Source organism: Neltuma alba, unplaced genomic scaffold (genome assembly GCF_004799145.2).
Source record: "Neltuma alba isolate B1F8T4 unplaced genomic scaffold, ASM479914v2 tig00011371_pilon, whole genome shotgun sequence".
In the NCBI taxonomy this organism is placed as follows: Eukaryota; Viridiplantae; Streptophyta; class Magnoliopsida; order Fabales; family Fabaceae; genus Neltuma; species Neltuma alba.
In genome coordinates, this window is record NW_021636066.1 from 119,790 (window position 1) to 144,897 (window position 25,108).

Below are 25,108 nucleotides of genomic sequence, written 5' to 3' on the forward strand. Positions count from 1 at the left end.
CTGCCAAACAAAACCTTCAAATTTGGAAGAACATTTGTTTTTATGTTTTTTTTAAAAGTTATATAATGTATTTGTCTATAGGATGTATCTAGGCAGAAATATAAAAAGAAAAAAAATACCAAAAATTGACAAACTCCAAAAATGACCTAATCACCGTGAATTATTTAGGGACTAGTTTGAGGTTAAATTTGTAGCAAAATTACCTGAATCCCTTAATTTGAAATTTGAAAACTTTAATTTATTAGATGAGATCAACAAATTAGACAGCGAGGGCAATCATGTCATTTCATAAAAACTTAATTTTCTCTAAACACTTCATAGGAATGAAATCATTTTGAGGGACCATTTTAGAATTCACATATTTTGGTGGTTTTTATACTCTTTCTCCCATATATCTGTATACCTTCTATGTTCTTTTCATCAGGATAAATATTAACAAGAATTAGAAGAGGCTGTTTAGTTAGTTAAGAGAATGTTAAAAAAATTATCAAAATAAATGATATTTAGAAAAAAAAATTAGTACTTTGAGAAAAAGACTAAAGAGGGTGTAATATAAAAGCTTTATAAAAAACTTATGATTTCCATATAATGGATAGTCGTTCAATCAGCTCATTCATAAATAAATATATTTACTTCAGATTATCTTTAAATGTTTTAAATGCTTCGAAAGAGTATCTAGACACTTTGGAAAACTTTTTTTTAGAGTACGAAGAAGTTCTTGAATCTAAAATCATATGAATATTATTCTTTTATCTTCAATATTTATACTTTTTCACAGATAATCTCTGTGCCATTGTTGGTTGCAGTTTATCGATGAAAATGTAAAATCTAAGGGATAATGAATTTCTCAAGCCTTATATAACCAATTCTTTAAATTTTAAATTATAAATAGATAAGCCCTTAAAATATACATCTATGGAAAATTTTAATAAAAACATTATTGTAAAACTTCTTTCATAAAAGAATTGCATACAAATAAAGACGTGGTTTGGTTCAATTTGATCAGTCTAAATAAGCTCTATGATGAAATTGGACCGGACTAAACCTAATTAATTAGTCAGATTGGATCAAATTCTAGAAAGTGATCACACCACTTGGTCTGATCTGGTTTGGGTGAAGTTTTTTAAAAATATTTTGTAACTTAGACATTACTTTTTATTGTTGTTAAAAGTTATTAGAGATTCCCATAAATTTATAATGATAATTAAATTTAATGCTTTGTAATGATTTTTTTATGATTTAATGTTTTCTTTTGTTGTTTTAACTGCATCAATCAGGCTAAAATCTTGTCTTGCCTCTCAAATAGAAAAAAATTGAGATCTGGGATAACTTGGACTAGTCCATGCAGCTCGATAGACCAAATCTAATCTAGCTTGGTCTCAGGTTAGATTGGACCACAAACTATTTTGTTCAACTCAAGGTCTTACCTAAACTAGATATTGGGTTGAAGATTAACCTAGGTCCCGTTTGGTTCAATTCTATTGCACTTCTGTAATGTAATGTAATGCAATGGAATATTGATTACATGTACAGTATTTGTTATATTTTTAAAAAACATGCCATGAGTTATTTTCTAATAATTAGTTAAAATTAATATATAACAATAAGAGAACTTTACCCTCTAGAACCCTATCAACTTCATTCATTCCTCTCACGCAGGCGGAGTATGAGCACAGCGAGTATGATGAACGAACTTCTCAAGTAGAGTGTTCCCTGCATTTGTTGGAATCATTCTAACATGTTATTTGCCTGTTGCTTTCAGTAGCTGCATTTGGTCGAATAAACTAATGTGAATGTTTTGAGGTTTTCCTTTCTCATATTAAATCGTACTATCCAGTGCGCAAATCTTTAAACAATTGAAATTGCACCAGAACTGCAGTAATGGTTACAGGCTCAGGATGCTTGATTTTCATGTGCTGCATTTCCAGATTACTAGTTCAATTTTATTAAAGGACATATGGCGTTAGGGATTTTGTGGATTAATCATGATGGCACGATTTGAAATTGGAGGGTAAATATTGTCTTTTCACTTGAGTTATTGAGGATAAAATTGACATTTTATAAAGGATTACAAGACTGCAATGAATATTCATAGGGTTCCCCTATTAATATAGTTGTTACCAAAAATGTGCAATCATGCTTACCGGTGCAATCTTTTTACTATTATTAACACCAACTAAACAGATTATCTGTGATAATGCAATAAGAATTACTATTGCACGCATGCAATATGATAGAACCAAACGGGTCCCTTGTCCATGTACACCCGTGTGTTAAAGTCTTCCATTTTGGGGGGAAAAAGGAAACTAAAGCAGATTGCTTGACTTTTAGATGAGCACAAGAACAAAAAGGAGGGAGCAAAGATATATGCAGTGAGAGAATCCTAATCCTGTTGAATGAATCCACGTGTAACTTTCACCGGAGCATTACTATTATTAAAATATTAATTTAAAATTTGAAAAATGAGAAAACCTAGAACAAGTAGGTAAACCTGTGTCGGACGTGATATGAGGCTCATAATAGTCAATATGAGCCTCCCACGAGTGAGGCCCATGATTTGATGTTAGTTTTTATTCTTTTAAGAAGTTTGGATATCATCAAGGCCATTGCTTTAGCAGTAGGGCTGTTTTTTATAACGTGATGAACAAATATTTAAATTTATACTAAAAAAGACATTTATATTTAATGTTTATTGAATAAAATTGTTTTCAATAAAAAGATACATGTGCTAAAAAAAACTTTTAACGTAGAGAAATAGAGCAATATCTTCTTCTTGCATTTTTCAAGCAACAAAAGCCAAACCACACATTAAACTGATAGAGATAGTAATTCATAGATTAGTGGGTCAGGCTGAGGCCAAGTTGGGGTCAAAACGATTATATTAAAATAATATAATTTAATTAGAAATAACAATATACAATAACATTGATAATCACTAATAACAAAATATAAAAAAAAATGCAACAATAGTTTGATTGTAATAATAACAAAGTATAATAACATTAAAAATGTTCATCTTTACGATTTTTCAATAATTAAAATTAGTAATAATTGATTTCCAAATCATCGTTAAAATTCATTTAGATATATAGTGACTGAGATATTAAGAGTTGAATGAAGAAAAATAGAACCAACAGCAATATAATCATTCAAATCGGTCCATGCCGGTTTTCACTGATTTGATCAGTTTTTCACCCCTCGATTTAAGCTATGAACTAGATCGGACTTCAGACCGATTCACTAGCTTCCGATCTGAACTGGTCGATCCGATTCCTTTTTTGTTCCTTGGTATTTTCCATTTGGCTATAGATTCTCTTCTTGCTAATTAAACTAGGTGCCATATTGGATTAGCTTAAAAAATATTTTAATATTGTACAAAATAAATACTCCTCCAGTCCAGATATATGACATATTTTGTAAAATAATTTACACTATAAAATAGATATTATATTTAGTATTAAAGGAGTATATAATAAGGGCTTTATGTGGCAAAATATAAAAGTAAATATTTTAAGAGGTTCCAAACACCTGCTTAAGTTTGGGGTTGGGAATATTAATTAAAATAATTGTTTTTCGTTTTATAATGTAAAGTTTTCCTCGCATGTGCAACACAAAATTAGGCTACAATCAGTTAAAATAAGTTTTAAACAACCATTCAAAATGGAGAGAGAAAGAGAGGGAGATAATTAAACCTAAACCATTCATTACCAAAACAAAAAAGTGAAAGAAAAGATGATGAAAGGTGTAGCGGAGAGAGTTCTTGATTTTTGTGGTGCTCCAGTAGTTTGTTATAGTGGAGCAAACGTCTAACCGATGACCTTTTTGACCTGCTCCATTAATATCTCAAGTAGAATAACATAGACCACTAAACTTAATATTATCTAAATCCAAGTGAACCCACATGTTCTAAGTTTTTTTATGTGTCCTAAGTCCTAATAAACTTCAATACTATGAGGGCCGCGGAGGTTTCCCTTCCAAAAGGGAAAATGACAATTACAAATGACAAAAAGCTATTTAAAAAAAAAGAAGAAGACACAAGTGAATGGAAATGGGAAAATCACCATATGTCCCAAGAAAGAAATTAGCTGCTAAAAATTCCATAACAAGTGAATGGTAACTGATGCGAGAAATAATACTTACTTCTTGTTTGGACTTTTTAATAATTATATTCTTTATCTAAAACATTATAATAATTTTTCCAGTGAAAATCTCACTGGGGACTAATGGCAATGACTGACAAGTCTTCAGTGATTAGCTCCAGCAAGGGCATATTTGTGCACCTAATTTTTTTAAATTTCATGTCATTAGGTCCTTGATCTTCTTTGAAATCTGATTGTAATTTATGCCCTTGTTACTTTGCTATAGTCATTTGTCCTTTTCAACCGCGTAGGAAGCGAAGTTTTTTTTTTTTTTTTCTTTGAATAATTTCTCACATTTTCTGTCACGTGAATTAATGTAAGACCCAATCAGTTTGTAATGCTCGTAAACGTGCCAAAAACGTTTAAATGAAGCCTATTTTCGATACACTACTGGTGCATCTATAACATGTTAAACATGTCGAACGTTTAAATGAACTTTTCATCTTTCTTAGATTTAGATTTAGTTTCTTTTGCTCTGCACATGTATTTTTTTTTATTAGAGACAATTCTATTCGAAACATTATTAAGCACTAAATATATACCTCTTCTAGTGGAGATTCAAGCCTTGATTTATCATGTCACAAGAAACTAATTCCTTCCGTTAAATTCAACCCTGTTGCTAGATTGTTTCTAGTTAAGGGAAAAGAAAGGTTAAGTAATTTGGCAGGGCATGTTGCATTGTAGACGCAGGGCCAACTTGGCACACTGTATACGATAAGGTCTAATAGAATCTTTAAGATTATGCTGTGCTTGGTATTTCTCAGTATACCATAATGTATTGTTTAAATTGATAATATCCTATACTTCTTTTTCAAAAAAATACATTTTAATTGTAATTTCAATAAATTTGTGTGAAACAGTTTTACCATATTCATTTTTAAGGAAATAAACTTTTAAATTTTAATAATCAATAATGATGGTGATGACTGGTGACAATAGTAGGTGGTAATGATAGTAGTCGGTGACAATAATGGCCGGTTAGTGATAATGGTGGGGTGGTGACAATGGACGCCAACGGTGATGGTGGCAAAGGTGACCGACGATGGTAGTAGCCAGTGATGCTGATGATGGAAGGCAGAGTTGGTGGCAGGTCAAAATGGCGGTGGTGTTTGTGTAGGAGAAGATGACGAGGAAGGCAAATGACAATGATGGGTGCTAAACAATAATGGCCGTAGAGATGGCTGATGACATTGGTAGTCAGCAATGATGATGGTAGTCTTTGTTGATCATAATGGTAATAATGGTATGTGGTAATGGTGGTCAATGATAATAGTTACAATGTGCAAGAAAATAGTTTGGATAATATTATTTCCGGTCCTAATTGTAAGATCTTATTTATAATCTACAAACGAGGTCTTGTAAATAGGATATGATGTAATATAATAAAAGCATTCGGGCTTTATGCGGGCCCCATAGGCCATGTATTGAATTATCCATCATTTTAACGTATAATGCACATGATATATAAGCTCATACCATACATTACATGCACCAAAAAAGCAATAAGCCATAATATATTGTATTAGATTATGCTTTTATGCAATAGATATACAACGTGGTGCCAGGTTCACTTAAAATTCCACCCCATGAGGAAGTACCAGCATTAGGTCCTTTCAGGAACTTTCAACAAGATTAGATCAATATAGAAAAGATCGACACACAAAACAACCCACACAAAATTGGAAAAGTAGCACCCTTAGAATTAAGGAGTAAAGGAATCATTAGAGATTAGCTCAATTAGCAAGGGGATATTAAAGTGGGATAGGGATAAAAATCTAGATATTCACCAAAAAAGAATTAAGCATATGGATTCAAACGACTAAAGCAAGTGCAACCTGAATGAAATCTTTTCCCCCCTTCCCCCACGGGGAGGGGGAGGGGAGGGTGGGTTTCTTAGGAGTGACTTGGTTAAATATCATGCAAACAACCATGATTCCTTCTTCCATGTGTTCACAGCCACTGCTAAAAATGCTTAAAGCAAAACAATGTTTATCAAAGAAGGCACACATTACAGAAATCTAAAGCGTACCAGAAAAATACGTGGTGAGGCCAGAGACATAAGTCTCTTGCCTGGTATGCATCTTTGGAGCAGGAGTCACTGTCTCAACATAATAATTCTCACTTTCACAGTAGAATTGAACCTGACATTTCCAAAGCAAAAGGCTTGAAATTCCATTCATCATCCTATTGCCAGAGAATTTGAATTGGCCAAATTCCAAGGTCACAGAATGCATAACTGTTCACTCGCATTCGAGCAATTGATAAATAATTAGTCTAGTGAAAAAAGAATAACAGTTTTACACAAAAAGCCTATTTTCCTTCTAGCAAAATCTCCCCAAGCTTTGTCCAGGTCAGCTTTCCATGATATAGGGTGCCACTTACAATACGTACCAAGGCATACGTGGCAACAAATCTTGACATAAAACCTGCTCCAAATTCTAGGTGGCCTACCCATCAGGTGCCTAGAAAGATCAAGCCTAAATCTTCTCACACAATAATCCAACTGAAGTGATGAGAGGAAGAGAGAAAATAAGAGAGAAATGAGTCCAACTTCTGTTCCTTCCTGCAGGTCTCACAAAAGTGAAGCCCTTTCGCTCACCATCTCTATAACACACTTTAGCTGCATGTAATCCCGATTTAGGAAGATCAAGGTAGGAGGCAATAGGGTAACAGTCCAGTAGGTTGGAGCATGAGTTTTAAATCTGCCATCCTCATTTGATACCCAGAAACTCTAATCCAGTTGCCTTAGGAGTCAAGCCAAGCTGAGACAGGTATTGAGGATTGTGGAACCTACTCAGATGTCTCATTCCATTGTCACAGAGAATGGTTACAATTGTATGACCAGGGCCAAGCGACTGGGCTACTCTAACTGCTCCAACACAATTCATTGCTGAAGAACTCCCAAGAAATAGTCCATCGTTCTTCAAAAGAAACCTGAAAATTAAGATTTAAGGCCACATTTTTATTCAATTCATCAGCCTTTCAGGCTGGTGCCTAAAATATTAAAAAGAGAAGAAACACTGAAACTTGGAGCACACGACAATATACTTCTAAAAAGAATAAGGAATCACCTAGACATTTCAACAGCCTCCATATCTGTGCCTTGGAAAGCACCATCAACCTTGGCCATCATAAAATTTTTTGTTATCCTGTTACATCCGATTCCTTCTGTTACGGTATCAAATGGATTCTTGAGCCTTTTTCCTTCTGCTTCCACTTTAGTGTACATCACCCCCCTTGTTACCTTATTGAACAAACCAGAACCAGGAGGATCGACGAGGAAGCACTTGATGTTTGGATTCTTTTCCTGACAAAAACATGGAAATCATTCAGGAAATTTTCACAATCAGAATAACAAGTAATATCAGAAGGTCAGAGGAACCTTGATGATGGACCTGAAGAAACCTAGAGACACCAGCCAAAGTGCCACCAGTGCCAGCTCCTGCAACAAATGCATCCAACTTTCCATTCGTCTGTTCCCAAATCTCAGGTCCTGTACCCTCAAGGTGGGCCCTGAAGTTTGCCAAGTTCTCAAACTGATCAGCAAAAAAACCGCCATGACAATCCATAGAAAAAGCTGAACCGTGATTATCCCCTTCAGATCTGCAACCATTAACCAGTTTGATGTTTCCACCATTCAATTGTAATTGTTTTCTTTGTTCTAACATAAACTCATTTGCTTCTGTTGCCCGTCTTCTTGCCACATTTACAAAATGGTCCTTGTGAGTGATTGACACTGGTCTTACTCTTTCAACAGTAGCTCCCAGCGCTTCAATTATCCGAGCCTGAAAGGTGATCCCATTATAGTGAAATAGCTCTTTCAGCACAAGAGGGAGAGAAGGGAGTCTGAGGAGAGATGACAGTCTATTTCAGTCAGAACCACAACCATTTCACATTTTAGCACATGTAACAGTTGTGTACGTCGCATCTGCATGCAAATGCCCTCTTTTTACCAATTATGTTTTCCAGGTAATCTATTTTTTTCCACTTATTTTGTTAACCGTACAATGCATAAAGGGGACCGGAAGGCTGAAGGTAAATTTAATTGCATCTCTAACACACCTTTTCAATAGCAACATCATCTGGGATAACTACATGGCATTTGCATCCATAGGCAGGTGCAACAGTGGCAAGGCTAACGGCAGTGCTTCCAACACTCCCTTCAGTAACTATTCCACCTGGGCATAGCTGGCCAGATGCTAAAGCCTGTGAGAAATAACCATCATAAGAATAAAATCAAAACAAATGAGTCCTTCGGCCAGATTATAGAAATGATAGAATCTTGTTATTTGGAAAATAATGGTGAAAAACAGTATTACATGAAAGAACTAACAATGTTCACATTGATTGCATCTCTTAAAAAAAAAAAAAAAAATAGAAACACGAGTTCTCTGCCTCAAAATAAATAAATATAAACAAAAGTTTGATTACTAATATTGCACTTTACTAATCTTAAATGAAACAAACACATTAGTTTCTCAAACAATGATTATTCCAAACAGTAAACTTAAACCAAATTAGTTAAACACTGAACACTGAACACAGTTTAAATCAATTATAGATTCAACGAGTAAACTGTTGACCTCAGATAAGTTGTCTTCTGAAAAGAGTTCTCACCTATAGAGGAGAAAGTAAATTCATAGTTTATCTAATTAGATTCCCATGTATTTCTAATGATATACACATGGTTTTATCACAGTTTTAACTCCTTATACTGTCGAGGAGAACAAGCAAAAAGGCTTCAATTCCTTTATCTGAAACAATGGTAAAAAGTAACAGAAACAGAATAGAAGATTTGGGAAATCAGATCGATCAGTTCTCTACCCATAACAAGTCAAGTAAATTCTAAATTCAGAGTACAAATATCTAAGGCAGACTGTAATATACCTCTCATTAGGACAGGATTAATAGGCACATTCTCGAGCACGATGTTTGAGTGGGTCAGGTTCCATCATGTCTACACTGACCAAATTAGGAATTGATACGAGAATTTTCAAGATACTGGTTGAAAGTTCTAAATTATTAATTATTAAATTTTACAGAAATACTACCAGCTTTCACATAATACATGTCTGTCTCATAGTTGCCAAAGTCATCCATGCATTACACTGAACATCAAGTATTATTGGTTTAACTCAGATGCGATCAAGCTCATCAATTACGAAATCATTTAAGTCAACCTAATATGATTTCATAATGACTAATAAGACAGGAGTATCACTGTTATTAAGCTTGTAATCCCAGGGGACATACATAAACCACAAAAAAGATCCAATACTGAGACTTTCAAGGTAAAAAACAAAAAACAAAAAAACAAAAACAAGCATCGGTCTCAAGTAACAGCAAATCCTTGATCATTTTAGTCGAACATGCATTAATGATCCCTAGAATAATTTGCATACATTTCAAGATCTCCATTTACTTACAATGTCCAACTGTGAGCTTGACAAATATATGAGATGTGATTATTTACTTGTTGATAACATTATATGCTTTAGTGCGTAAGCGTGAGAGAGAGTGGGAGAGAGAGAGAGAGCAGTGTTTTTACAAAGAACACTAGAGGGATGTTGTTACTAAATGGAAAAGGATAAATAGATTCAAAGCTCTAATAATTCGCCGGGGAACCAAAAATCATTATCGACATACTGCCAGTGACTTTTTCTCCAACGTAGAATTAGCAGAAATTTAGCAGTTTCTGATCATCAACAGCTGGGGGAATTGACAGAGGCCCCATCACCCCAAAAACCAAGAAAACAAAACACTCCTAGAAAAGACAGAGTAGGAAAGGAAAAAACCATCAATTATGGGCTCTAATGCATATTTGGTTCACGTTTCTTCTAAAAGGTTATTAATGGGCAAAATTTAAAGTTGCTCCGTGCTTGAGAGTAATACTTAACAGTACCCTTTGCAGGATACATATATGACTCACAAACAGTTACCTCTTCAATGATTTTCACTGCAACTCGATCTTTCACACTCCCTCCAGGGTTCAAAAACTCGCACTTCCCAAGAATCTGTACAACCCCAAAACAGCCGCAAAACAAAGCCAGTAAATCTTAAGTTCAATTTCAAAATCAAATCGACAATAAAGGCCAAAGACAAATTCAAGGGTCTCGGAGGGAAAAACTAACGAATCCCCAGATGACATATCAATCATATATATCAAGGTAAAAGAATGTATCGCGAGGTCCAAAGTGCTTACTTCACAACCTGTGGCGTCGGAGAGGCTGTTAATTCGAATTAAAGGCGTGTTACCAATGGCACCAACAAGCCCCTTCCTCGATTTCTTCTTTGACGAAGGTGAACGGGTGTTTATGGAGGAAGATTTAGAACGACGCTCGCAGATGAAATAGGAGAAAGCGACTGAGACAAAGATGGCAGCCACGCCGACAATAGCGCCTGTGGTTCTCACAGGCGCCATTGTTGGAGTTCGAGCCTGTTGAGTGTTGCCGCCTAGGACGACCGGAGACGGCGTAGAGCATAACGATTAACGACTTGGCAAGGCGGCTAGTTGAAATGGGCTTGCATCTTGCCTGACATATGGACTTACCATGCAAAGTGCCCACTTAATCCGGTGGGTCATTGGCTAGGACAAGTTTATTTGGGCTCAATTTGACTTAAAAGGGCGTAAACAATCATAATTATAGGATCAAATATAAAATAATTTACCAACAGGGTTGAGTATGGTGAAAAGAACTAATTCTTCACAATATAGTGAACTAAAGTTTAAATCTTCTGCAGAAGATAGTGCCTCGAATAAGATTACCTGTAATAGAAAGATATCTATGAATGAAAATATAAAATAATTTAGCAGACAAAAGCTTGTCTACTTAGTAAGAAATTTACTCATAACTCATGATCTCTAGCTGCTGATAGGATAATTTTGCCGGTGAGTGATTTGTAAATAACTCCATAAGCATTCTCTGAACTTTGAGGCATAACTGATCCTGGTGAGCCTCCTAAGCCTAAGTTTTTTAATAAAATTCTCTTACCATCAAGAAAATGTAAAATACAAAAACGATTGAAAGTTCAAATTATTTACAAGTCGCGATTTCCGCTTATCTTTGAGTTTAATGTAACCAAAAAAAAATTATCCTGCACCTTTTATAAGTTTTAACATTTTTTACAAATAGAATTGAAAACTTTGACATAGTTTATTAGAAAAAGAAATTTATCTGACAACAAATCTTTTAACTTATTATTTATTATAGGTAAAAAATTTTGTTTAAACGAGATCCTTTTTTCTTCACGGAAACATTCATTAGTGATTTCATAATAAATTCTAAATAATAGTCTATATAATTGCCAAAAATGTAGGAAAAATTACTCATAAATTCCAAGTAAAACAATCAAATACTAAAATATCTTTAAAAAAAAATCATATTCAAAAGTTAAATTTAACAATTTATGTCTCTAATTTCAAGCTTTAACATTTTTCTATTGATTTACATCATTTATAAGTCAAACTCTTAAAAGACTTAAATTTCTTGAATATCTTTTATTTAATTTTTTTCTACTTGGGATCTATGAGTAATTTTTCCTAAAATAAAACATGATTTTTTACACCTTTCTCCTTCAGAACACATCTTTTAGTAATTGATACATATATTGAGGGGAACTTGTCCCTACTTTCTCAGGAAACTCTCACTATTTTTGTTTTAGGGTAAATAAACCTAGCTACTTTTGGTCAAAAAGTAGGGATAGAAGGTTTTTTTTTTTTTAAGGAGAAAAAAGTACAATTATTGGTGATGGATCATCGATTACTCATAGACGTGGGTCCCATTCATATACAGATGAAACCCTTTTGTCATCATGCTCTCAATCAATCGTCAACACAGGATCATCATCAACCAAGTCATGACTTATGTCCCATGAATTGAAATTGAACCTTATCTTTACCCACTAGCTTCCAAAATAACGAAACTTTTCACTTCATGCATTGTCCATTACTTCTTTATGTTCTATCAAAACAAGAGGATTTGACCAATCCCAACAAAAGTAAAACTAAAGCAAATAGATTTTTTTTCTTTTAAATTCTTACAAATTGTAAATAGAATATGTAGCAAATAGTTTTAACCCAACCCCTAAGAATGATTTCTTATTCATGCACCCATAGGTTTTGCTATTATGAATTGCTGCTACCTCTGATTCTATAAATAAAAGCTAATTGAGATTTAGATTTGGTTTTAAATATAAAACCTCAATTGACTTTATCTTCTGAATTTATAATATTTTTTTCAAAATATCCGTATTGATAGTAAGAGGTTTCTACCAATAGGTAGTTCTAATGTACATGATTAAATAGGATAATTTATTTTGCTAAAAAAAAGGATAATTTATGAAAATCAACACACATTTATTATAAATAACCAACTTAACTAAATTTCTTAATCCCTTTTAAATTAGTTGTCTAGCTCTTATATTAAGGATTGGAGATAGTATTTTCGGTTTTAAATATAAGAGTTAGTTGAAAATTCGATTTGGTTCTAAATATAAGATTTCAATCCCTTTTTCTTCCATATTTATGCATTTTTTTTTAAAATAGTCCCCATTATGATTGCACATATTAAAGGGTTTAAATTTCAATTCAAACGCACATAATTAACAATGATGTTTTAGGATAGTCAACATCAATTATTACAAATAATTAATATAATTAATTATTTTATCCTTGTAAATTAGTTATCTAGCTCTTATATTAAGGAACGAAAGTAGTATTGACTTCCCTCAACCTCCTTTGGCAATATTTGATATCCAAAGTTATATTAAACTCTACCAAATTCAAATTCAAATTAGGTTTTTCTTTTGACCCTTTTTTCTTTGACATTCAGTATTCGAAGCTGCATTAGGCTTTAACTATTTCCAATTAATTAGATTGGGTCCCAAATTGAAGGCAACTCTTTTACCCGCAAACCATTTTTTTTTAAAAAAAAAAAAAAAAAAAAGTCATGTTAAGTTTCAAACTAATTCAAAGTGGCTTGGATTATAAATACAAGGAGTCACTCAAAAGCATCATCTACATTCACATATATTATTGTTTGGTGTTTAAGCTGTTAGAACCGCTTTATTAGAACTCACATATACATCATTAAGTTCGGCACTAATTTACATGAACCTTTTTTGTCAGTTTGTTTAAACTATAGGTAATACAAATATATTCAGTGATACTGATGAAGCTAATCACTGAACTCCTTATGATGACATATCATGCAATAATTTTTTGACTAAGCACATGTATCTTTCTATTAGATATAATTTTATGGGAAAATTACTGTAGAGTCCCACAGAAGACAATTTACTACCAGAAGGTCCCATGAAATCCCCAAATTCCTATGAGGTCCCAAGGGACCTTATAGCAAAAAATTTGAAACTTGCAATTACTTTCTTGCCCTTTTTGATTAGACAAAGTAACCGAAGCACACTCAAAATCGTTTCGGTTTTCATCTTCGGGAAATCGGCCGCGCGCTCACACTCCGTCGCCCGCTCACACTCCGCCGCCGTGTCGTTGGTGCTTTATCCTTGTGTGCTCCGACAGGTTCAATCTCCGGCGAGGTCTGTTAGTTTCTGGTTGGTACATTGTCGGTCGGTGCTCCGCATTCGGTCACTCTCTGGTCCAACGCCTTCAATCCCCTGCGCGGTCCATCGGTCTCGGGTCTGCACGCCGTCAGTCTGTCGTCCGCAGTCCGTCGGTCTCTCGTCCGCCCGCCGTCGCCGTCTTCTCCGACGCATTGAACGGTTTCAATCTCCAGCACGGTCCGGCCGACTCTGGTCAGCACTCCATCCCTCTCTGGTCCGCACTCAGTTGCCGTCTGCTCCGACGCCGTGAACTCTCTGGTACAGTCCGGTGGTCTCTCTACTAACGCCTCAATCTCCAGACAACTAGTCTCTCTCGGTTAGAATATTTGACAATTTGAAGCTTCTTGGTCATATTTTGAAAAATGTTTGGTTTGGAATGTTTGAACATTTGAATTGTTGATTGTTCGTAAAAGCTGCTCGATGACCTGAAGTGGTTTGGAATGTTCGGTTGTTTCGTGTGTTTATATATGGAACCAGTGATAACCGTGACTTGTATTTTCACTGTGATATTAGAAATGTGATGTATGTGGATATTACAATGATCTGACATGCGAATAAAAGTTAGGGGCAAAAGTTGGGGCTGGTTGGTACAAAGTTATATTAGAGATCAGTTTGAAGAACACTGGTTAAAATTGTCAAAAATTTGATTTGGTAGAGCTTTTTAAATGCAGCAATCAGTTATTGTTAATATTGCTGAATTAAAAGGGAGAACTTTATGTAATTGATTTGTTCGGCAATAAAATAATAAAGGTTTTGTTTGGCTTTTTATGGTGGGCTCCATGGTGGAATGTTAATTTGGCCATAAGGTCAGAAAGGGAATTGCTTGTTGGATATAGCACCTATTGGCTCTATACTATAACCAATGAAGGGAAATTCATTCTGGTGGATTGATTTGTGATCCATATTATTTACTGCCGTTCATTGCTTTCTGTCATCCAAAGGGATATATTTTGATTTTGTTGATTAGTGAATAATTTGGTGGTGTTGAAGATACTTACTATTTTAAAATATATGTTGATGATAGTAATTTTTTTCCTTTTTGCAGTCGAACAAAATGACTAAAAAGAGTAAGAGTAAAGATGGACAAAGGGCTAGGAATTTCTCCGGATACATATTATTCACTGAAGAGTTTTATGAGCAGAACAAGAAGAAGTTTAAGTCTTTTGAAGAGGGCACTAACTCTGTGAAAAAGGCTTGGGGGAACTTAACAGAAGAGGAGAAAGAACAATATGGTGAAAGGGCTAAAGAAATGAGAGTCCCACCAAAAGGGAAGAATTATATTGTTCCCTTTCACACACGCTGTGCTCCGGGACAATTTATGGAAGTCTGCAAGCAATTAAAGAAAAGTAAAGAGAAGATGGAAAGACTGAAAAGAATAGGTTTTGATAAATTGGTTGACATATGCTGCTCACAGATCTATAGAGATTTTTGTGGTGAATTGATCCGTGTGTTTGACCCTGTAAGTAGGCAAATTTCAATTCGAGGGAAGACGCATTTAGTGGGGCCCGAAGATGTAAATGAATTGATGGGTCTACCATTTAAGGGGGAAGATATTAAAATAAATGTGGAGAATGAAGATGAAACGTTCAAGAAATTAAGGAGTGACTACGGGAAAGTGCCATACAAAACAATAGGAACATGGTTGATTGAAGGAAAAGAGGAAGAAAAGTTTGAATTCCTTTTTGTTATGTATGCACTAGGAGTCCTCTTGTGTCCTGGCTCTAGTGTATGGGTGAGTGATAAAGTGTTGAAAGTCATGGTGGTGACAAAGGATAGTTTAGGACACTATGATTGGAGCAGCTTAGTTTTGAAAGAATTCTGCAACTCAATTGCAGAGTTCAAGAAAGGAAAGAAGAAAGGAAAAGCTGATGGGACGAAAAATGTGGGAGGTTGCATGTACTTCCTAATGGTAAGTGTGGGTATGATTCATTTACTTTGATGTTAGTTTATTGTCAATGTGCTGTGTAGGTTGTGATTGGTTGCTCTGTATGTTGTTATTTACTACTCTGTTGTCAATGTGCTGTGTAGGTTGTTATTTACTATGCTGTCAACTGCTTATGTATAGGTTGTGATTTGCTGGTGTCAAGGTTGTTATAGTACTGTGTGCAGGTTGTTAATGGATTGTGTTGGTTTTTCACCTGGTTATGTATAGGTTGTAATTGCCTTTTGTTCGTGTTGTCATTCGGTTTATCGTGGGTTGTCAATGGCTGCTGTGCATGTTGTGAATGACACAACTGTAGGTTGTGATTAGCTGATGTGTAGGTTGTGACTGTAAGTGTGAGGTTGTTATTGTCTGTGTGCAGGTTGTCATTAGGATGTGTTGGTTTGTCACCTGGTTATGTATAGGTTGTAATTGCATTCTGTTCGTGTTGTCATTCTGTTGAGTATGGGTTGTCACTGGATGCTGTACATGTTGTGAATGGCGCAAATGTATGTTGTGACAGGGTTATGTGTAGGTTGTGATTGGTCACTGTGTATGTTGTTATTTACTACTCGATGTCGTCAGTTGGAGAAATGTACGCTGTGAACTGGTTATGGATATGTTGTGACTGTGAAGTGTAGAGGTTGTTATTGTCTTGTGTGCAGGTTGTCATTAGGATGTGTTGGTTTGTCACCTGGTTATGTATAGGTTGTAATTGCATTCTGTTCGTGTTGTCATTCTGTTGAGTATGGGTTGTCACTGGATGCTGTACATGTTGTGAATGGCGCAAATGTATGTTGTGACAGGGTTATGTGTAGGTTGTGATTGGTCACTGTGTATGTTGTTATTTACTACTCGATGTCGTCAGTTGGAGAAATGTACGCTGTGAACTGGTTATGGATATGTTGTGACTGGCTGGTGTAGAGGTTGTTATTGTGCTGTGTGCAGGTTGTCATTAGGATGTGTTGGTTTGTCACCTGGTTATGTATAGGTTGTAATTGCAGTCTGTTCGTGTTGTCATTCTGTTGAGTATGGGTTGTCACTGGATGCTGTACATGTTGTGAATGGCGCAAATGTATGTTGTGACAGGGTTATGTGTAGGTTGTGATTGGTCACTGTGTATGTTGTTATTTACTACTCGATGTCGTCAGTTGGAGAAATGTACGCTGTGAACTGGTTATGGATATGTTGTGACTGTGAAGTGTAGAGGTTGTTATTGTCTTGTGTGCAGGTTGTCATTAGGATGTGTTGGTTTGTCACCTGGTTATGTATAGGTTGTAATTGCATTCTGTTCGTGTTGTCATTCTGTTGAGTATGGGTTGTCACTGGATGCTGTACATGTTGTGAATGGCGCAAATGTATGTTGTGACAGGGTTATGTGTAGGTTGTGATTGGTCACTGTGTATGTTGTTATTTACTACTCGATGTCGTCAGTTGGAGAAATGTACGCTGTGAACTGGTTATGGATATGTTGTGACTGGCTGGTGTAGAGGTTGTTATTGTCTGTGTGCAGGTTGTCATTAGGATGTGTTGGTTTGTCACCTGGTTATGTATAGGTTGTAATTGCAGTCTGTTCGTGTTGTCATTCTGTTGAGTATGGGTTGTCACTGGATGCTGTACATGTTGTGAATGGCGCAAATGTATGTTGTGACAGGGTTATGTGTAGGTTGTGATTGGTCACTGTGTATGTTGTTATTTACTACTCTATGTCGTCAGTTGGAGAAATGTACGCTGTGAACTGGTTATGGATATGTTGTGACTGGCTGGTGTAGAGGTTGTTATTGTGCTGTGTGCAGGTTGTCATTAGGATGTGTTGGTTTGTCACCTGGTTATGTATAGGTTGTAATTGCATTCTGTTCGTGTTGTCATTCTGTTGAGTATGGGTTGTCACTGGATGCTGTACATGTTGTGAATGGCGCAAATGTATGTTGTGACAGGGTTATGTGTAGGTTGTGATTGGTCACTGTGTATGTTGTTATTTACTACTCTATGTCGTCAGTTGGAGAAATGTACGCTGTGAACTGGTTATGGATATGTTGTGACTGGCTGGTGTAGAGGTTGTTATTGTCTGTGTGCAGGTTGTCATTAGGATGTGTTGGTTTGTCACCTGGTTATGTATAGGTTGTAATTGCAGTCTGTTCGTGTTGTCATTCTGTTGAGTATGGGTTGTCACTGGATGCTGTACATGTTGTGAATGGCGCAAATGTATGTTGTGACAGGGTTATGTGTAGGTTGTGATTGGTCACTGTGTATGTTGTTATTTACTACTCTATGTCGTCAGTTGGAGAAATGTACGCTGTGAACTGGTTATGGATATGTTGTGACTGGCTGGTGTAGAGGTTGTTATTGTGCTGTGTGCAGGTTGTCATTAGGATGTGTTGGTTTGTCACCTGGTTATGTATAGGTTGTAATTGCAGTCTGTTCGTGTTGTCATTCTGTTGAGTATGGGTTGTCACTGGATGCTGTACATGTTGTGCATGGCGTAAATGTATGTTGTGACAGGCTTATGTGTAGGTTGTGATTGGTCACTGTGTATGTTGTTATGGGGCAGTGTGTAGGTTGTGATTGGTCACTGTGTATGTTGTTATTGGGCAGTGTGTAGGTTGTGATTGGTCACTGTGTATGTTGTTATTGGGCAGTGTGTAGGTTGTGATTTTCCGCTGTTTATGTTGTCAGTGGCCTGTTTGGATGATGTTGTTGTATATCTAAGTTATCATTAACTTCACATGCAGATTTATTGCCTACAACACTTTCCTCTCGGAAAAGAAAAGGCGGCAAAAAATGAAAATGCCATTACTTATTGGGATGAGGAAAAAGTGAAGGCAAGAGTGAAATCAGAAAAGAATAGCGACAGAGGCATACTGCATGGCGTTCCGAGTGTCGGTGGGGCTTCAACAAGTGCATCCAACACAGGAATAAAGCTAACTCACCCTGTAAGTAAATCATGTGAAGCTTATTTTGGTGCTGTGTAGAATTTGGAGTAATGATAACTTTCATTACTGTTGTTTTGCAGGAAATCAAGAGAACGTATGAAAGGTTGATGACCATGGTTGAAGGGTTGGTGTCGACAATTGGAGAAGAGTTGGTTTCCCTGCAGTTGAGGTTGACGGATGAGATTGACAAGGAAGATGTGGTGGAAGCAGTAAGTAGCGAAGATGACAAAGAGAAGGCAACTGAAGATGAAGAAACCGGTGAAGAAGGTAAAGGAAGCCCAAAAGATTCAATTTTGTCACAAGAGGAACAACAGAGTGAACCAGAAGGAGATGATAAAGAAGAGGGCAAAAGTGCTTCGCGTGAAGAAGAGAGTCAATCTCAACCTGAGGAGAAAGGAGAAGGGAGTCACTCTGGATCAGAGGATGATGGAGAAGAAAAAACACAAGACAAGTCTAGTGATGCAGCAGCAGAAGAGGATAAGGGTGTAGGCGATGAAATGGAGGAAAAGGATGAAATGGACCAGCAAGCACAAGGGCAAATGGATGTAAGAAGATCAACACGGGTGAGAAGCCGTGCAATCAAATCTCCCTGGTTAGAGGAGGTGAAAAAAGGCCGTGGCAAGAGAAAAGCTGACGAGAAAGAGGAATTATTCCAGATGTGCACGAGAAGATGTGATCAAGATGAAGGTGCCAAGTAAGTGTTGGGACTGATTGTAATTGGGACAACTGATTGACAACAATTTTACACATACAACCCTTGTGCTCATTGTTCCTTTTGCTGCAGGTACATTGTAGAGATGTATGGGTACTTCTTGACACGTGCTGAGCTTTGCTGCCTACAAGACAGGAAATGGATGAACGACAGGGTAAGACAGTTGTTTATATAGATAGAGAACTGCGAATGTCATTATGATCATGACTAACTGTTTGTATGTGTGATATAGTTCATGTCTATGGTGGCGAGAACCTTGGTGGGAGATGAAAAAGAGAACCACAGTCGTGTCAGTAGGCACATTTTTACACCCGAGTTAATGCAAACAATGGCCGCTAATCCTCTTAGGTGGAGCATGGAAAAACATGAACATGAAATCTTACCGGAGCACATAGGATATAACATTGGAGACTGTGACTTCATATTTGGCCCCACCCTTTTCAATTACCATTGGTTCTGTTACGTGATGGATGTAAGAACCATGCGTTTCTATGCCCTTGACTCGTTGGTGGACAATTTGACGATGTTGAGATTACAAAGAGAGGAAGAAGAAGCAATGAAAACAGGGAAGAAACCACAAAGGAAGCAAGGGAAGAAGAGAGGACAGATAGATCCTAAGCAATTCATGGCGAGAGGGATTGTATGCACAACTTTACATTCATTCTATAACTTGTTAATGCGTTATGGTTGCTTGTCTGCTTAACTGTCCTGGTTGTTAATGCCTGCTGATTACTTGTCATTCGCTACAGCGAAGGTTGTTAATGCTTCCTCATAACTTGTCATTCACAACTGTCAAACTTGTTTCTTCTGTTTGTCCCTCTTTTGCAGAGAGATTGTTTCTGCCAAGTGCTTCGTGTGCTGAAGCCATCACTGTTTGCGGAGGAGGACAAGATTGACGAGGAAGTCACATGGGCAAAAGTTCATGTGCAATCTGACACGTGAGTTATTTTTCAACACAACAAGTACTTGTGTCTCAACTTTTGGGAGCTAATGTTCATTCACTAAAGTACTTGTTTTTCCTTTGTAGGGACTCTTGTGGGGTGCATGTGTTGAGCTGGTTACAAACATGGGACGGCACTGAGTATGGTGATGACGGCTACACAATGCCTAAGTACTCCCCTGAAGAAATCCATGACTTGAAGGTTGGATGCTTGTGGTGGCTCGTGACTCATCGGAACAACCTGCATGGCGATGAAGTGCTATCTTTGCTGCGAGGAAACCCCCAAAGCAAGAGGAAGAAATAAATGACAAGCATATATTGTATTTACATTTATTTATTTGACAGCATAGTGACATGTGAACGTCAAGTTTACATTTTATTCTTTTCTTTGAGCATGTATGAATCCTGGATGTTAAGATATGTTAATGTGTTTTGATATCCTTTACTGGTTATCAAGTTTTTGTAAAGGCATTCATGTGTTTTCATCATGGCCACAAATGCAGACTGAATAAGACTGGATAAACAAATGGTACCCACGGTGACATCATAGGCATATATCAGAGTCCTCTCTGCCACATCTGTTTACAACCTCAACAGGGGTTGTTCACAACCTCAAAAGGGATTGTTGACAACCCGAACAGAATTGGTTAACAACTCAGTCGGGGTATAACACAGCTGTTAACTTAATTATATTATGAGCACATATAACGACCTTAATAGCAAAAATTGGGAGCATTTTAAAGTCATTAACAGCTTTAAAAGAACCAAATCATATTACAGCAGATTTTTATTCCAGCAATTCATTTACAACCTCAACAGGGATTGTTGACAACCCGAACAGAATTGGTTAACAACCTTCGCATTGCCCCTGACAACTGACGCTGGGGATACCACAACCTCCACATGAGATCTAATTCTAACCAAATCATATCATATTATGACTTTAACACAGCTCGAATGTCTTAAGAAATCACTGAACACTGGAAGTAGGAGAAATTGTCACTTTATATCAGTAACATAATTGAGACTGCTAATGACAACCTGCATGGCGTCTGATAACAAGTCCATTACAACCTATTCACCAGTACATCAAAAATACAGAAATGATGTTATATCAGATTACAACCAGGTGTCATTTACCACTTGATATATATATGTACAACATAACTACACCAAATTTACAACCTATTCAAAAAAGCATACGTGTTGCATGTGTGGATAATGACGGACAACTTGAGGTGTAGGTTATGACATTTACAAAAAAAATGCTGTCACAAGCATTCACAAAACGAAATATCAACAAGCCACCAGCAAAGCTCAACTTGGATTGGGGTTCTGGCAAGTCTTCACAGTGTGGCCTGGCTCATGGCATCTTCCACAGTGGTAAAGTTTTTTACTTTGAAATTGAGATTCAATCCTTCTTTTCTTTGGCCTCCCTGAGGGTCTTTTAGTGATTGGTGGCTGTAAAAATGTTCCCGTCATCATCTGCGTAACGGTGAGAGCTTCGGGACGAGGACAATCATGTGTCGCAATTGGCCTCATACTACTTGCATATATCTTCTCTTGGGCTGACAGCTTATAGCAATCATCTACAAATTCATAAACACTACCATGAAGTAGCTTTATCGCTGCACAGGCATGAGCACAAGGTAGTCCGCTCATTTGCCATGCTAAACAAGTGCATTTCTGAGCTGTGAGATCAACAGTGACACAAATTATTCCAGTAGGAGATGTAGTATCAACTTGAACTCGGTTATCTCCATAATATACAGTATGCATATTCTCCGCTCTTGCTACTTTTTCTTGCAACTTGGACTCAATATTTGGCCCAACGCCATTTGTCCAATTTTCCATTGCCATTTTGCTTGCAACCATCTTCTTGGCTAATTTCTCCATATGCTCATGTATGAGAACTGACACATTGTGCTTCCTCTCCTTCAAAATCCAGGCATTAAACGACTCCGCAACATTAGTAGTGATGTTATCCCATCGCTTAAACGGGAATTTGCTTAAAGCCCACCGATCTACATCTCCTTGAGTGTCAACCCAATCAGCCAATTGTGGACAGAATGATCTAAGTTTCCCCATTGCAGCAACATATTCATCCTCAATCCTTGCATAGGCGATTCCATCCAGCATTTTCAATGCAACGTCCTTTGAAGTACCTGAAACTCGTCCCCTGCCTCGGTTAATTTTTAAATAATGTGCACTAAAATTTTCTTTCACATGCCTATAACAAAAAGCATGTCTCTCGCCACCAAATATTGTTCGCACAGCACCTATAATGGCATTATTCCGATCTGAAACTATCGTTGTCTCCACTGATCTTGTGATGTCTTTGATGTTCTGGAGAAACCAAGCCCAATCATCATATGTCTCCCCACTAACTATAGCATATGCTAATGGAAATAGTTCATTGTCTGCATCATATGCATTAGCTGAAATCAATGTCCCCCTGTAAGGACCACTTAGATGACAGCCGTCTATATAAAGTATATGTCGACACCCTTCTAAAAATCCATTAATTGAGCATCCATAAGCAATGAACACCCTCTGAAATCTGTTACTATCCAACCCTTCCCATCGAGCACTTGTGTTTGGATCAGTTTCAATGAGCCTTTGACAAATCCAGGGAATCGCCATGTATGAATCCTGTGCACGACCATGTATTTCCCTCAATGCTCTTTCTCTACCCCTGTATGCTTGACTATAATTCAGTCGCACCCCATATTCTCTATACAGATCTCTTCTAAGTTCATTAGCATTCTTGTCTATATTACACCTCAAAGAATCTATCATGATTGATGATGTTAAGTTTGACCCTCTAGAGTGAGATACAACCAAGCTGTCCTGTGCATAATGCACATGCTCACTTCTTAAGGTTCTAATTATTAACAACTCAGAATCTTGTCTTTGTCCCATTGAGTATGCACCCATATACCACGGGCATCCCTCCGCCATACACTTCACAATGATCTTTTGTTGATTGTTCTTCACAAACTTGTATGAAAACTTCACAGCAATACTGTACCTATACAGTGCTTGCCTAAGAGCCACTGCATTAGGAAAAATCTGTCCTTCTCCGATAACCAAACCCTTCCACTTTATTGAATTCATTTCCGGAATTGGGGTTGGCATCATTTCTGAACCACATGGCAACAATAGTGGGTCTTCACTAACCACATTAGGTGGAGACATGGACAATGTATCTGAACCTCCGAACAAGTCTTCCATCCTACATAACAGAACAGGTCAAGGGGTCGTTAATGACAACCTTCGATCACTATAATAACAACTTATGCACAACAGTTGACAATAGCTAATATTACTTCGAAATTTAAATAACACAACTTACACATGTTGCTCTTCTATTACAACATCCCTTGTTAGTTGTGAATTTTGATCTCCATTTTCTCCTATATATACATGACCACTGTCGCCATTGAAGTTAATCAAATGTTCTACTCCTTCATCATCTACAAGGTCCACAAATGTACACTCATCAAAGGTTACTGTGAATTTCATAACCATTCCATTACTTTCTTTTCCCACAATTGATGCCACCATTGTTCTAAATTCTCCATATGATGTCCCTTCCTTTATCATTCTTGTTCTCACACCACCTCCAACATACTGCGTTTCACCTTCTACACCATTAATAAATTGTCCTCCTATATGGAGGTAGCAAAACAATTGCTTTGCACTGGAAGTTGCCATCCTGGATATCAACCTGCCACAATCACTTGTTAATAACAAGTCATACAGTTATGTTAACAACCTTCGATGTACCCATTAACAACACATTTAACCATCGCATTTGAGGGGTTACAATAATAAATATCTGTCATTTTCCACTCATTTCCATCAGCAACACAGCATCATTGCCCGAAAAACAGAGCATCATTCACCGAAAAACAGAGCATTGCTTTCTAACCATAGCCACACATAGTAAAACCACACCTAACATGATTAAAACCACATATGACTAAAATGAGCCTCCCTTGATATTTCTAGAGAGCTTAATCACATGCTTAATACCAACGTATAAACACCCAATCAACTTTTCAGACCAGCATTAAAGCTGCGACTGGTTGTTAATAACAAGTCATACAGTTATGTTAACAACCTTCGATGTACCCATTAACAACACATTTAACCATCGCATTTGAGGGGTTACAATAATAAATATCTGTTATTTTCCACTCATCTTCATCAGCAACACAGCATCAGTGACCGAAAAACAGAGCCTCATTCACCGAAAAACAGAGCATTGCTTTCTAACCCTAGCCACACATAGTAAAACCACACCTAACATGATTAAAACCACATATGACTAAAATGAGCCTCCCTTAATATTTCTAGTGAGTTGAATCACATCTTTAATACCCACATATCAACACACAATCAACTTTTCAGACCAACATTAAACTTGACACTGGTTGTGTACAGAAGAAGAGAAATGTTGTTAATGATGAGACGTACCAAGAAGATGAAGAAATAATGTCGCTTGCCTGCGATGGAGTACCAGCGCATAACTCCCTTCTTTCTTTCAGAAGCTTCTCTTCCTTGTGCATGCATAACAAACAACCGCACTAAATGAAGCCAATCAGCGTCTCTCCCTCTTTTCTTTCCTTTATCAATGACTGAGGGCAAGTACGTAATATCACAACTCAAATTATTTACCCAGAGGTCCCTGGGGACTTATGAGGAATTTGGGGATTTCATGGGACCTTCTGGTAGTAAATTGTCTTCTGTGGGACTCTACAGTAATTTTCCCTAATTTTATTTGAAGTACTGTTAAAGTACTAAGTGTAGGCACTTTTTTGGCTCTCCTAACAAATATTTAAATTGTAATTCGTTACGTTGTAAGAAACTAACTTATCTCGT

At 36.8% G+C, this 25,108-nt stretch overlaps 3 protein-coding genes across 4 annotated transcripts; 1 reads left to right on the forward strand and 2 right to left on the reverse strand.

Annotated features, from left to right (window-relative positions):
- Positions 1-6,283: 6,283 nt before the first annotated feature.
- On the reverse strand, positions 6,284-10,618 carry LOC114712546 (cysteine synthase 2). 2 transcript variants are annotated; one of them, XM_028897105.1, is made up of 6 exons: positions 10,342-10,615; positions 10,079-10,153; positions 8,202-8,345; positions 7,535-7,924; positions 7,211-7,446; positions 6,284-7,073 (listed from the first exon to the last, which is right to left on the reverse strand). In XM_028897105.1, the coding sequence occupies exons 1-6, from the start codon at positions 10,558-10,560 to the stop codon at positions 6,851-6,853; spliced, it is 1,287 nt and encodes a 428-aa protein (XP_028752938.1). In that variant the 5' UTR covers positions 10,561-10,615; the 3' UTR covers positions 6,284-6,850. The 2 variants fall into 2 exon arrangements, with proteins under 2 accessions (XP_028752938.1, XP_028752939.1); XM_028897106.1 differs by lacking the exon at positions 10,079-10,153 and having other exon boundaries at positions 10,342-10,618.
- Positions 10,619-15,072: 4,454 nt separating this feature from the next.
- On the forward strand, positions 15,073-20,525 carry LOC114712537 (uncharacterized). The gene is made up of 7 exons (XM_028897091.1): positions 15,073-15,624; positions 18,369-18,569; positions 18,650-19,263; positions 19,354-19,435; positions 19,514-19,921; positions 20,110-20,219; positions 20,309-20,525. Exons 1-7 carry the CDS (start codon positions 15,073-15,075, stop codon positions 20,523-20,525), a joined length of 2,184 nt encoding a protein of 727 aa, XP_028752924.1.
- Positions 20,526-21,538: 1,013 nt separating this feature from the next.
- Positions 21,539-24,747, reverse strand: LOC114712539 (uncharacterized). Its single transcript, XM_028897092.1, has 3 exons — positions 24,704-24,747; positions 23,577-23,951; positions 21,539-23,456 (listed from the first exon to the last, which is right to left on the reverse strand). The coding sequence occupies exons 2-3, from the start codon at positions 23,936-23,938 to the stop codon at positions 21,539-21,541; spliced, it is 2,280 nt and encodes a 759-aa protein (XP_028752925.1). The 5' UTR covers positions 23,939-23,951; positions 24,704-24,747.
- Between the last annotated feature and the right edge of the window lie 361 nt (positions 24,748-25,108).